At 43.3% G+C, this 15151-nt stretch overlaps 1 protein-coding gene across 3 annotated transcripts in view; it reads left to right on the forward strand.

Annotated features, from left to right (window-relative positions):
- LOC131941568 (2-oxoglutarate dehydrogenase complex component E1) overlaps window positions 1-15151 on the forward strand; it is a 47932-nt gene that overhangs the window by 2834 nt on the left and 29947 nt on the right. For 2 of the 3 annotated variants that reach the window (XM_059300865.1, XM_059300866.1), the window contains exons 4-6: window positions 2047-2247; window positions 3210-3312; window positions 9228-9328. In XM_059300865.1, the coding sequence (XP_059156848.1) occupies window positions 2047-2247; window positions 3210-3312; window positions 9228-9328 (405 nt within the window). Of the gene's footprint in view, window positions 1-2046; window positions 2248-3209; window positions 3313-4221; window positions 4313-9227; window positions 9329-15151 lie in introns of all 3 variants that reach the window. The other variant, XM_059300867.1, reaches the window with a different exon arrangement.

The following is a 15151-nucleotide window of genomic DNA, read 5'->3' on the forward strand; positions in this document are numbered from 1 at the left end:
TAGATAATAGATTCAACATTCTTTGGCCTGGTGTACTTTTATTAACAGAAATTTATGGAGCTTAACAGTTTAATACCGTGCCTGCAGTGGGTTTTTTTCCATCTAGACATCTCTTAATGTCCTTAAAATGTCCATCAAGAGTTACTGTCCTTAAAATGTCCATTAAGAATTCAACAAGAGTCACTATTCCTAACTTGTCCATCAAGAACAAGAGTCACTATTCCTAACTTGTCCATCGAGAATTCAACAAGAGTCACTATTCCTAACTTGTCCATCAAGAACAAGAGTCACTATTCCTAACTTGTCCATCAAGAACAAGAGTCACTATTCCTAACTTGTCCATCAAGAACAAGAGTCACTATTCCTAACTTGTCCATCAAGAACAAGAGTCACTATTCCTAAATTGTCAAGAGTTACAGTCCTTAAATTGTCCATTTAGAGTTACTATTCCTAAACTGTCCATCAAGAGCTACTGTCCTTAAGGATCTTCCATTTATGACATCCACACAGACTTTTGTGAGGGGGGGGGGGTGTCCATGCCGACGTCCACATGTTGAACTTTATATCAAAGTTCTAACATTTTAAAACAAACTTAAAATTTGTATCCTGCATGTAAAAAGTGAAATTAAGACATGTTGAATAAAGATGCCCCTAGGTTCTACTTTGATATTTAGCCTAAAATAAACATTATTGAGTATACTAAATCCGTATATCAGTTATTAGGTACACAATACATGTTATTGAAATATTAAATAGGTAGTAAGTTTTGTGAGATCTACTAAATTTTTATGGACATCCACATGGGGATTTGTCGAAATCCATCATTTTTGTGGACGTCATAAATGGATGACCCTTAACTTGTCCATCAAGAGCTACTGTCCTTAAAATCTCCATCAAAAGTTATTGTTACAAAATTGTCCTTTTTGAATCTTGGCAGGAACTTACTGTTAGACCTCCACCACATAAGAATTGTTATAAAGTTTACAAACACAGTGTATTAAGTGTTAGCTGATGGAACCAAAGGTTGACTGTATCACTAAAGGTTGACTGTATCACTAAAGGTTGACTGTATCACTAAAGGTTGACTGACTGTATCACTAAAGGTTGACTGTAGTATCACTAAAGGTTGACTGTAGTATCACTAAAGGTTGACTGTATCACTAAAGGTTGACTGTATCACTAAAGGTTGACTGACTGTATCACTAAAGGTTGACTGTAGTATCACTAAAGGTTGACTGTATCACTAAAGGTTGACTGACTGTATCACTAAAGGTTGACTGTATCACTAAAGGTTGACTGTATCACTAAAGGTTGACTGTATCACTAAAGGTTGACTGACTGTATCACTAAAGGTTGACTGTAGTATCACTAAAGGTTGACTGTAGTATCACTAAAGGTTGACTGTATCACTAAAGGTTGACTGTATCACTAAAGGTTGACTGTATCACTAAAGGTTGACTGTATCACTAAAGGTTGACTGTATCACTAAAGGTTGACTGACTGTATCACTAAAGGTTGACTGTATCACTAAAGGTTGACTGACTGTATCACTAAAGGTTGACTGTATCACTAAAGGTTGACTGACTGTATCACTAAAGGTTGACTGTATCACTAAAGGTTGACTGACTGTATCACTAAAGGTTGACTGTATCGCTAAAGGTTGACTGTATCGCTAAAGGTTGACTGTATCGCTAAAGGTTGACTGACTGTATCACTAAAGGTTGACTGTATCGCTAAAGGTTGACTGACTGTATCACTAAAGGTTGACTGTATCGCTAAAGGTTGACTGTATCACTAAAGGTTGACTGTATCACTAAAGGTTGACTGTATCACTAAAGGTTGACTGACTGTATCACTAAAGGTTGACTGTATCACTAAAGGTTGACTAATATCACTAGTTGAAGGCACCTATGTATTTCTTGAAACATTTCTTTTTAAAACTACATTTAACTTATAGTCTAGTAAACCATCAGATCCATTTGTTGTTAAAACTACATTTAACTTATGCTTGTGTAAACCATCCGATCCATTTGTTTCTTCTGTCAGTCATGGGATGCCTTTTTTCGTCAAACTGCCAGAGGAGCACCACCAGGTCAGGCATATGCTGCCCCACCAACTCTAAGGGCCGCAATGATGTCCTCTGTTCCTGCTGCACTGCCCAGACATGCAGTGGAGCAGGGCATGCCTGTGGATGAGAAAACTATTGAAGACCATTTGTCTGTCCAGTCCATCATCCGCTCATACCAGGTATAGCTGCAGGTTTTGGCTGTGGGTGCATGCACTCATACCAGGTATAGCTGCAGGTTTTGGCTGTGGGTGCATGCACTCAATCAGGTATAGCTGCAGGTTTTGGCTGTGGGTGCATGCACTCATACCAGGTATAGCTGCAGGTTTTGGCTGTGGGTGCATGCACTCAACCAGGTATAGCTGCAGGTTTTGGCTGTGGGTGCATGCACTCAACCAGGTATAGCTGCAGGTTTTGGCTGTGGGTGCTTGCACTCAATCAGGTATAGCTGCAGGTTTTGGCTGTGGGTGCATGCACTCAACATATGCATTCATTTGAAATACTTCAAGTCAGTCATTTCAAGTATTTTTTTGTTCAATATAACATAGTGCTCTTAAGTTTGCAGATATTTTAACACCACTTGTGTTTTACTGTAATGTTTAATTTTTCAGCCATACCTGTGGTACTTCAAATTTCTTTTTTTTTCTCTTTTGACCAGTGTTTTTTTTTTTTAAATTAAATTATAGTTTACACTTGATCATTGCTACATGATTTGACTGCCAATGTTCCATAGCCCACCACATTTATGTTGATGATGTGAGCCATGCTTGTAAGTGGACCTTGGTGGTAGGTCAGCTCTACAGGCTGTGTACCATGGTGGAGGTTCCACAAGAGGGTCAGTCTGTTGCTAGATATGGCAGGTTCTAGGCACAATCATGGAGGCTTACAGTAGACATTTGATATAGAGTAGACATGTAAACACTCAGGTTCAAGACTAAATTCTCTGCCATGTCTATTGATGTAAACATGTCTTCATAGGGATGTTTTTATGACATACAAATGGTTACTATACTAATGATACAATAATATTAGCCTTTTATAACTATTTAATTGTTTTCAGTTTTCTCATGTCAATTAGTTGATTATAATGTTTATTGCCATTTGGCTTTTCTTGGTCCATTGTAACCATGGATGGTGTATATAGGTCAGAGGTCACAATGTCAGCCAGCTAGACCCATTGAGTATATTAGATGCTGATCTCAATAGTGAAACCCCCAAGGAGCTACTGCTAGATACTTACAAGCTGGGTAGGCGCTTCATGTTTTTTTCTTGACTGCATGAGGCGCTTTGTCCTGGTACCCTAGTGCCTTTATGTATGGAGTGTTTGGGTGGTGAGCTTGATTATGTCATTCATCGTGACATGTTTTCAACATTTTTCATCAAGGATGATTGCTACAATGCTACCTCCAATCAACATCATTTTATTTTAAAAACTGTATCTTGGTGACCTACGTTATATGCCAAGGTCCACTCTGTCTACCTACTGAAGCTGCTGGCCCAATGCTCACGCTTTCATTTATTATTCATCCAAACTGCTTGCGCTCTGGACTGATTGTTCCCTTGATTGGTGTAAGCTGCTGGTGCCTTAATAAATGGTTCACAGTTTCTGCTTTTTCCTCCTATGAAAAAGGGAAATTAAATAATTCACCATAACATGTAGCATTTGGAGTGGCTAGTTAGTGGTTGCTTACAGTCTAGTTAGTGATTGGTTAGATTTGGGTGAAGAGTGGCAGGTTGTATTTTGTACTTGTAATCTTATATATCAGTGGTGTCTAATTTCTCTCTCTCTAATTAGTCTATTTGAACACCCTGTCTTTACCCACAAAAATGTCATATCTTGCTTGAAACTATTACTGTAAAAAATGTGTTGTTGAAACTTGCAACAAAAGACTAGTTCCTAGCCCTCTTTGTATTGCCTAACTAGAAGCCAATGGCAAGAGAGCTGCCCATGGTTGTGTCTAGAACTGTTTAGCTGGCCCTGTAGCACAGTATCACATCCCTAGAGTATTTTCAGCAGGACCACCTGGCAAGACCACACCATAGGACTGCCAGTATTTTTATTTTACTATGCTTGCATATTTTATCCTCAATTTCTGGCTTTATAAGCGTGGGTTTGCCTGCGTTTTTCCGCTCTCATCCCTGTTTGCGTGCATCAGATTCGAGGACACCGCATGGCTCAGTTAGATCCTATAGGACTGCAGGTGCCCAACGAGGAGAAGGAGCTGCAAGTGCAGTATTACAACCTGGGTAAGTCAGCTGGGCAGCAGCTTTGTTGTCCCCAGTTTCCTGTGGTTAGACCTCCCTCTTCCTTAAGTTAGACAAGAAGCTGGGGCGCTCTAATCTTGGGTCAGTTCCTTGCTGCTGCCAATCAAATCTACTGATCATACACATCAGGGACTTACAACAATTATACCAGGCTCATGAACTACTAGTCCTGCCTAGCTGAGCATTTAACACAGAGGCATTTATGATGAGTAATCTAAAGGTTGATAGTGACATTCATCAATGCCGTGGACTGAGCCAATTCTTAATGCACAGTACAGAAAGGTCTCATCTCCTTAAGTCAGTCTTATGACCAGACTGTCCACCCCTAGCTTTATGGCTAGACTGAACCCCCCCCCCCCCCCTAAGCTTTATGGCCAAACTGAACCCCCCCCCCTAGATAAAATACCAGGCTGACCCCCTAGCTGTATGGTACCATGGCAGTAGATAAGATATTGGGTAGCATGTTTGGACGACGTCGGATGAGTTTGTTGTTAAAAATTTGGAGATGGGGTTGGGCGAAACAATGTGAACAATGTGGAGTCGACTGGACTAGGCAAGTGTACCTAACCCAGGGGGATCTCACGTCCCACGTGTGGTACCCTGACCCGCCACAGTGTAGGTGACGTCACGTCCATCACGTGCTACCAGTCAAGTGACTAGCGCGTGCTAGTCAGTGCGTGCAAACCGCCAATGCCACTCAACGCTTACGTCAAATATGCTCAAGAATGTCGTCTGCATGCTTGGTTGATCAAGCGTGTTAGTGATTAGGAATCTTGATCTGAACACGCCCTGTTGGTCAACTTTTGGTCTACCGTTATTGTCAGACACGGCGTGTGTTGTGAACTCCGTGTGTTGTAGGTCTGTAACAACACACCCACTAGATGGGACTTTGGTGTCAGATCCTTCAATAAAAACTCCGTGTGTTGTAGGTCGGTAACAACACACCCACTAGATGGTGGTGCCAGATCCTTCAATAAAAATTTGGTGTGTTGTAGGTCGGTAACAACACACCCACAAGATGGTGGTGTCAGATCCTTCAATAAAAACTCCGTGTGTTGTAGGTCGGTAACAACACACCCACTAGATGGTGGTGCCAGATCCTTCAATAAAAACTTGGTGTGTTGTAGGTCGGTAACAACACACCCACAAGATGGTGGTGTCAGATCCTTCAATAAAAACTCCGTGTGTTGTAGGTCTGTAACAACACACCCACTAGATGGTGGTGTCAGATCCTTCAATAAAAACTCCGTGTGTTGTAGGTCGGTAACAACACACCCACTAGATGGGACTTTGGTGCCAGATCCTTCAATAAAACTTACCGACGCATGGATGGTTCGATTCATAAATTCAAACTACTGAGGGGCTAGGTGACCTTGGCGCGTGCTATGTGACACATTAGACCTGATGACTGTACTGAGGGGCTAGGTGACCTTGGCGCTATGTGACACATTAGACCTGATGACTGTACTGAGGGGCTAGATGAACTTGGCGCGTGCTATGTGATAGACCTGATGACTGTACTGAGGGGCTAGGTGACCTTGGGGCAATGTGACACATTAAACCTAATGACCTTACGTTGGCCCAGCACTACCGGCTTCCCGAATGTACCTGACATCGTGTTCCAACCCACTGTAGCATGTCGCTATGGCGTGACGACAGCATGGATGGTGGCACTAGTAGCCCGTCGTGTTACCAGCCCACTGTAGCATGTCGCTATGGCGTGACGACAGCATGAATGGGGGCACAAGTAGCCCGTCGTGTTACCAGCCCACTGTAGCATGTCGCTATGGCGTGACGACAGCATGGATGGTGGCACACGTAGCCCGTCGTGTTACCAGCCCACTGTAGCATGTCGCTATGGCGTGACGACAGCATGGATGGTGGCACTAGTAGCCCGTCGTGTTACCAACCCACTGTAGCATGTCGCTATGGCGTGACAGCATGGATGTGGGCACACGTAGCCCGTCGTGTTACCAACCCACTGTAGCATGTCGCTATGGCGTGACGACAGCATGGATGGTGGCACTAGTAGCCCGTCGTGTTACCAACCCACTGTAGCATGTCGCTATGGCGTGACAGCATGGATGTGGGCACACGTAGCCCGTCGTGTTACCAACCCACTGTAGCATGTCGCTATGGCGTGACGACAGCATGGATGGTGGCACTAGTAGCCCGTCGTGTTACCAACCCACTGTAGCATGTCGCTATGGCGTGACGACAGCATGGATGGTGGCACTAGTAGCCCGTCGTGTTACCAACCCACTGTAGCATGTCGCTATGGCGTGACGACAGCATGGATGTGGGCACACGTAGCCCGTCGTGTTACCAGCCCCTAACATGTCGCTATGGCGTGACGACAGCATGGATGTGGGCACACGTAGCCCGTCGTGTTACCAGCCCACTGTAGCATGTCGCTATGGCGTGACGACAGCATGGATGGTGGCACTAGTAGCCCGTCGTGTTACCAACCCACTGTAGCATGTCGCTATGGCGTGACGACAGCATGGATGTGGGCACACGTAGCCCGTCGTGTTACCAGCCCCTAACATGTCGCTATGGCGTGACGACAGCATGGATGTGGGCACACGTAGCCCGTCGTGTTACCAGCCCACTGTAGCATGTCGCTATGGCGTGACGACAGCATGGATGGAGGCACACGTAGCCCGTCGTGTTACCAGCCCCTAACATGTCGCTATGGCGTGACGACAGCATGGATGGAGGCACACGTAGCCCAATACATTCGTTTGACATGCTTGTATTGGTGCTTATCAAACCCTCCCGAAGGAGGGGGGAGAGAGGAAGTAAAATAATGGTTACTTTTTTTTTTCATTTTTTGAATTCTTCCGTGTCCGTCCTCTTGGAGAAATGTCTGAAAGAAACTGCTTCCATCCCACCTGAACGATACAAGATCTTAGTTTTTGAGCCAATCAATGACGTCCCTTTCACTAGAGCCATTATCTTCCCGTTAACTGTAATCACGTGAGGTGTGCTATTATTAGAAGCAGCGTGTCACGTGCCGACAAGCGTGCTGTTGACTAGACCCACCTACCGAAGTTAAAACGAGAGCGGAGCGTACTTTTCCCGTCTATGCGCAACACCTCGTGTATCACCACCCCTCCCCATCCACCTCGCGGTACTTTAATGGGGGTTGGGACTTGTTTTGAAAACAACTTGGTCTCTGTGCACTGGTGTCTCGCCCCAAGGCGAGAATTGCTGCGGATATGGATTATGATAGTGATCAGGAATGGGACAGGAAAACCCAGACATCTAGAGATGGATGATGATAGAAATGGGGGGGGGGGGGAGTTATGACGTAAACACAAACATGGAAAGCTAGAGCTGATTTACATAAACAAAAATTAAAACATTAGGCTATCAGATGCCCAATGTTTTGTACCCTCTCTTAGATCCTGTTTTTTTTCACGTCAATCAACTTTTATTTGGGGGAGGGGGGTGTTGATTTTTACTACAGATTTTGAAATGTTTGCATGTTTTCCCCTATGAAGCCTTTTGTGTTGCTTTTGAAGTCAGTTGATTGAAATGGGGTTTTAATTGTCAAATTGACGCAGTCTCCTTTTGATTCACCATTCATAGTATTAATTTGGATATGCCTTTTTTTTTAAAATTTCACTCTACAATGTCATTAGTTGATCCACCCATTTCAAGCAATCTTCCCCCTGAGTAATGTAATTCTCTGCTGAAAATACCACCCTTATAGTGCATGATTTAGTGCAAGTAAGATGGAAGATGATGTTCACCATTATCTAAAGTAAACATTTGATTTGTGTGTATCCCTGCCACCATTTTCTGGCAATACACGTTTGTTAGTTGATGGGCCCTGTATAGTTGAGGTGGGCCCTGTATAGCTGAGGTGGGCCCTGTATAGCAGAGGTGGGCCCTGTATAGCAGAGGTGGGCCCTGTAGAGCTGAGGTGAGCCCTGTATAGCAGAGGTGGGCCCTGTAGAGTTGAGGTGGGCCCTGTAGAGCTGAGGTGGGCCCTGTAGAGCTGAGGTGGGCCCTGTATAGCAGAGGTGGGCCCTGTAGAGTTGAGGTGGGCCCTGTAGAGCTGAGGTGGGCCCTGTAGAGCTGAGGTGGGCCCTGTATAGCAGAGGTGGGCCCTGTAGAGTTGAGGTGGGCCCTGTAGAGCTGAGGTGGGCCCTGTAGAGCTGAGGTGGGCCCTGTAGAGCTGAGGTGGGCCCTGTATAGCTGAGGTGGGCCCTGTAGAGTTGAGGTGGGCCCTGTAGAGCTGAGGTGGGCCCTGTAGAGTTGAGGTGGGCCCTGTAGTGTTGAGGTGGGCCCTGTAGAGCTGAGGTGGGCCCTGTAGAGCTGAGGTGGGCCCTGTATAGTTTAGGTGGGCCCTGTAGAGCTGAGGTGGGACCTGTATAGCAGAGGTGGGCCCTGTAGAGCTGAGGTGGGCCCCTTAGAGTTGAGGTGGTCCCTGTATAGTTTAGGTGGGCCCTGTAGAGCTGAGGTGGGCCCTGTATAGCAGAGGTGGGCCCTGTATAGCAGAGGTGGGCCCTGTAGAGCTGAGGTGGGCCCTGTATAGCTGAGGTGGGCCCTGTAGAGTTGAGGTGGGCCCTGTAGAGTTGAGGTGGGCCCTGTAGAGTTGAGGTGGGACCTGTAGAGTTGAGGTGGGCCCTGTATAGCAGAGGTGGGCCCTGTATAGCAGAGGTGGGCCCTGTAGAGTTGAGGTGGGCCAGCACTTGTTCTTTAGATTGACTGTTCTTTCTATCTTGCTGAATGTGTGTTACATTTTATAAGCTAACGTTGAACAAAGATTTGAATAAAGGGTATCAGCAGTGTCTGTGTCTGCTAATTATAGCCTGTAATGTATTTTACAATGTATTTGTATGCAGGCACTAACAGAATTATAGAGTTGAACATTGTTCCCAATCAGGTGAAGGCGATCTTGACCGTGTATTCCGGCTCCCAAACACCACCTATATTGGAGGCAATGAGTCAGTCCTGCCCTTAAAGGAAATCATCCGGCGTCTGCAGGTCAGTAGATGTCCAGTTGTACTGACATCTGTTTGTATTTGTCTCAGTAGGTCAGTAGATGTCCAGTTGCACTGACATCTGTATTTGTCTCAGTAGGTCAGTAGATGTCCAGTTGTACTGACATCTGTATTTGTCTCAGTAGGTCAGTAGATGTCCAGTTGCACTGACATCTGTATTTGTCTCAGTAGGTCAGTAGATGTCCAGTTGTACTGACATCTGTATTTGTCTCAGTAGGTCAGTAGATGTCCAGTTGTACTGACATCTGTTTGTATTTGTCTCAGTAGGTCAGTAGATGTCCAGTTGTACTGACATCTGTATTTGTCTCAGTAGGTCAGTAGATGTCCAGTTGTACTGACATCTGTATTTGTCTCAGTAGGTCAGTAGATGTCCAGTTGTACTGACATCTGTATTTGTCTCAGTAGGTCAGTAGATGTCCAGTTGTACTGACATCTGTATTTGTCTCAGTAGGTCAGTAGATGTCCAGTTGTACTGACATCTGTATTTGTCTCAGTAGGTCAGTAAATGTCCATTTGTACTGACATCTGTTTGTATTTGTCTCAGTAGGTCAGTAGATGTCCAGTTGTACTGACATCTGTATTTGTCTCAGTAGGTCAGTAGATGTCCAGTTGTACTGACATCTGTATTTGTCTCAGTAGGTCAGTAGATGTCCAGTTGTACTGACATCTGTTTGTATTTGTCTCAGTAGGTCAGTAGATGTCCAGTTGTACTGACATCTGTTTGTATTTGTCTCAGTAGGTCAGTAGATGTCCATTTGTACTGACATCTGTTTGTATTTGTCTCAGTAGGTCAGTAGATGTCCAGTTGTACTGTTTTGACCCATTAGTCACATGATTATTTTATAAACTGTATAACATGGGAGGTAACTCCTAAGAAAAACGACTCTGTGTGGTGTGCCAGGCCAACTTGCCTTGGTTTCTTCTTTCATTGATTGGATTCTTCACTGGAGCTGGCATCTGTCCAACATGTAGCACTTGCAAGTTTTGCCCCACCATGTCTCCCCTGCACAACTTGTTGACACAATGTTTCTGATGTAGCAAGGCTCAAACATCATGCCACCTAGTACAGTTACAAGAGCTGTCTATAAACACTTACGTTTAAAATATAGTACAGTTACAAGAGCTTTCTATAACCCAATACATTTGAAATTTGGTAGTTACAAGAGCCGTCTATAACCCAATACATTTGAAATTTGGTAGTTACAAGAGCCGTCTATAAACCAATACATTTGAAATTTGGTAGTTACAAGAGCCGTTTATAAACCAATACATTTGAAATTTGGTAGTTACAAGAGCCGTCTATAAACCAATACATTTGAAATTTAGTACAGTTACAAGAGCCGTCTATAAACCAATACATTTGAAATTTAGTACAGTTACAAGAGCCAATACATTTGAAATTTGGTAGTTACAAGAGCTGTCTATAAACACATACGTTTATTATTTTTTACATTTACAAGAGCCGTCTATAAACCAATAGATTTGAAACCATAACCATGTCTCATATCAAGTTGGGGTATAATGGGAATAATGCTTGAGTTTGTAAACCAGTTCTGTGGGCACTTATTGATCTGCCCAGGATAGGTTGAAATCAATCAATCAGTTCACAGGTGGCCAGGGTTCTACACCTTTCAAACAGCCCCTTATCTTAGCTGGGTCAGGTTTTTGTTGGCTAGACTTGTGTATCTTATGTCAGCTGTCAGGTTTTTGTTGGCTAGACTTGTGTATCTTATGTCAGCTGTCAGGTTTTTGTAGGCTAGACTTGTTTATGTCAGCTGTCAGGTTTTTGTTGGACTTGTGTATCTTATGTCAGCTGTCAGGTTTTTGTTGGATTTGTGTCTTATGTCAGCTGTCAGGTTTTTGTTGGATTTGTGTCTTATGTCAGCTGTCAGGTTTTTGTAGGCTAGACTTGTGTATCTTATGTCAGCTGTCAGGTTTTTGTTGGCTAGACTTGGGTATCTTATGTCAGCTGTCAGGTTTTTGTTGGATTTGTGTCTTATGTCAGCTGTCAGGTTTTTGTAGGCTAGACTTGTGTATCTTATGTCAGCTGTCAGGTTTTTGTTGGCTAGACTTGTGTATCTTATGTCAGCTGTCAGGTTTTTGTTGGATTTGTGTCTTATGTCAGCTGTCAGGTTTTTGTAGGCTAGACTTGTGTATCTTATGTCAGCTGTCAGGTTTTTGTTGGCTAGACTTGGGTATCTTATGTCAGCTGTCAGGTTTTTGTTGGATTTGTGTCTTATGTCAGCTGTCAGGTTTTTGTAGGCTAGACTTGTGTATCTTATGTCAGCTGTCAGGTTTTTGTTGGATTTGTGTCTTATGTCAGCTGTCAGGTTTTTGTAGGCTAGACTTGTGTATCTTATGTCAGCTGTCAGGTTTTTGTTGGCTAGACTTGTGTATCTTATGTCAGCTGTCAGGTTTTTGTTGGATTTGTGTCTTATGTCAGCTGTCAGGTTTTTGTTGGATTTGTGTCTTATGTCAGCTGTCAGGTTTTTGTAGGCTAGACTTGTGTATCTTATGTCAGCTGTCAGGTTTTTGTAGGCTAGACTTGTGTATCTTATGTCAGCTGTCAGGTTTTTGTTGGCTAGACTTGGGTATCTTATGTCAGCTGTCAGGTTTTTGTTGGATTTGTGTCTTATGTCAGCTGTCAGGTTTTTGTAGGCTAGACTTGTGTATCTTATGTCAGCTGTCAGGTTTTTGTTGGATTTGTGTCTTATGTCAGCTGTCAGGTTTTTGTAGGCTAGACTTGTGTATCTTATGTCAGCTGTCAGGTTTTTGTTGGCTAGACTTGTGTATCTTATGTCAGCTGTCAGGTTTTTGTTGGATTTGTGTCTTATGTCAGCTGTCAGGTTTTTGTTGGATTTGTGTCTTATGTCAGCTGTCAGGTTTTTGTAGGCTAGACTTGTGTATCTTATGTCAGCTGTCAGGTTTTTGTAGGCCAGACTTGTGTATCTTATGTCAGCTGTCAGGTTTTTGTAGGCTAGACTTGTGTATCTTATGTCAGCTGTCAGGTTTTTGTTGGATTTGTGTCTTATGTCAGCTGTCAGGTTTTTGTTGGATTTGTGTATCTTATGTACACTTGTGGTACACCTGCGGTACACCTGCGGTGCACCTGTGGTACACCTGCGGTACACCTGCGGTACACCTGCGGTGCACCTGTGGTACACCTGCGGTACACCTGCGGTGCACCTGTGGTACACCTGCGGTACACCTGCGGTGCACCTGTGGTACACCTGCGGTGCACCTGTTGTACACCTGTTGTACACCTGGGGTACACCTGTGGTACACCTGTGGTACACCTGTGGTACACTTGTGGTGGTACACCTGCTGTACACTTGTGGTACACCAATGGTTGGCATGCTACCACAAAACTAGTGTCCAAGTCCCAAGCTGGTTTTTACCACGTTTTCTTTAACTTGCTTTCTCTGTGTGTTTATTTATTTATTTATTTGTTTGTCTTTCCAATCCAATCTTGCGATCGAAATTTCTGGCACTTCCCAGTTAGCTAGCGCGCTGAAATTTTCAGGGAAGCTTTCTTTTGGATGACCATTGAATATTCAATTGTTATTATTACTAAATTGATCAATGGAAACATTTTATTGAGCATTTTAGACCGCTATATAATCTATATATATAATTCTCCTCTGCTAGCCATTACAAAAAAAAACCAGCGACGCGTACCTCGCGCGCAGTGAAGCGAACGATCACATGTCGCCACAGGCTTAGGGGCAGAGAATTTAGCTTGAACCGAGTTTAAACTTACAGGAGGTAGGCCAGTTTGGGGGAGACGATATGGTCGAGTGGTTGGGCACACGATTGCTATCCCACTCGACACGGGTTCAAATCTATGTGTTCTAGTCAGTAACGTATTCAAACAACGTGTTTTTTACGAGTTGTCTTTTTACGAGTTGTCTTTTTACGAGTTGTCTTTTTACGAGTTGTCTTTTTACGAGTTGTCTTCGTTTACCCCAAAAAAGTGAAAAGATAAAATCGATAGCAAGATTTTAATGCAAACAAACAGACAAAGACTAAAAAGTAGAAAATAATAATCATTAAAAAAGTTTTTAAAAACCAACGTTTTCTGATTGAACTAAAAAGTAGAAAATAAATGCTATAGGCCCTACATCACAATAATGCAAGCGATCACTCTACTATAAGCGAGCAAAAACGTGGGGCGCCGTGATTTTCTTACAGTTTCTAATACTGTTGACTCTCTACAAGCTCCCTAATAAAAGTCAATAGTATTATCTAATCAATAGTAATATAACTTTTACTTCGGCGCCCCACGTTTTTCATCGCTTATAGTAGAGTGATCGCTTGCATTATTGTGATGTAGGGCCTATAGCATTTATTTTCTACTTTTTAGTTCAATCAGAAAACGTTGGTTTTTAAAAACTTTTTTAATGATTATTATTATGGGTTTAGGGAGCTTAGGGTTTTATGTGGGTTTAGGGAGCTTAGGGTCTTATGTGGGTTCAGGAAGCTCAGGGTTTTATTTGGGTTCAGGGAGCTAAGGGTTTTATTTGGGTTCAGGGAGCTAAGGGTTTTATTTGGGTTCAGGGAGCTAAGGGTTTGATGTGGGTTCAGAAAAAGGGTTTTGATGTGGGTTCAGGAAGTTAAGGGTTTTGATGTGGGTTCAGGAAGTTAAGGGTTTTGATGTGGGTTCAGGAAGTTAAGGGTTTTGATGTGGGTTCAGGAAGTTAAGGGTTTTGATGTGGGTTCAGGAAGTTAAGGGTTTTGATGTGGGTTCAGGAAGTTAAGGGTTTTGATGTGGGTTCAGGAAGTTAAGGGTTTAGATGTGGGTTCAGGGAGTTAAGGGTTTTGATGTTGGTTCAGGAAGTTAAGGGTTTTGATGTGGGTTCAGGAAGTTAAGGGTTTTGATGTGGGTTCAGGAAGTTAAGGGTTTTGATGTGGGTTCAGGAAGTTAAGGGTTTTGATGTGGGTTCAGAAAAAGGGTTTTGATGTGGGTTCAGGAAGTTAAGGGTTTTGATGTGGGTTCAGGAAGTTAAGGGTTTTGATGTGGGTTCAGGAAGTTAAGGGTTTTGATGTGGGTTCAGGAAGTTAAGGGTTTTGATGTGGGTTCAGGAAGTTAAGGGTTTTGATGTGGGTTCAGGAAGTTAAGGGTTTTGATGTGGGTTCAGGAAGTTAAGGGTTTTGATGTGGGTTCAGGGAGTTAAGGGTTTTAATGTTGGTTCAGGAAGTTAAGGGTTTTGATGTGGGTTCAGGAAGTTAAGGGTTTTGATGTGGGTTCAGGAAGTTAAGGGTTTTGATGTGGGTTCAGGAAGTTAAGGGTTTTGATGTGGGTTCAGGGAGCTTGGGGTTTGATCTGGAAGTGGAAGTGTTGATATTGTTTTAGGAAATGATAAACTTTCTTCCATCCATAATGTGTACTATCCTATTGGTGTATTGATCAACCAAACTTTCTTCCATCCAGAATGTGTACTGTCCTATTGGTGTATTGATCAAGCAAACTTTCTTCCATCCAGAATGTGTACTGTCCTATTGGTGTATTGATCAAGCAAACTTTCTTCCATCCAGAATGTGTACTGTCCTATTGGTGTATTGATCAAGCAAACTTTCTTCCATCCAGAATGTGTACTGTCCTATTGGTGTATTGATCAACCAAACTTTCTTCCATCCAGAATGTGTACTGTCCTATTGGTGTATTGATCAAGCAAACTTTCTTCCATCCAGAATGTGTACTGTCCTATTGGTGTATTGATCAAGCAAACTTTCTTCCATCCAGAATGTGTACTGTCCTATTGGTGTATTGATCAACCAAACTTTCTTCCATCCAGAATGTGTACTG

Source organism: Physella acuta, unplaced genomic scaffold, assembly GCF_028476545.2.
Source record: "Physella acuta isolate Inbredline_101_S28 unplaced genomic scaffold, ASM2847654v3 ptg000365l, whole genome shotgun sequence".
Taxonomy (NCBI): domain Eukaryota; kingdom Metazoa; phylum Mollusca; class Gastropoda; family Physidae; genus Physella; species Physella acuta.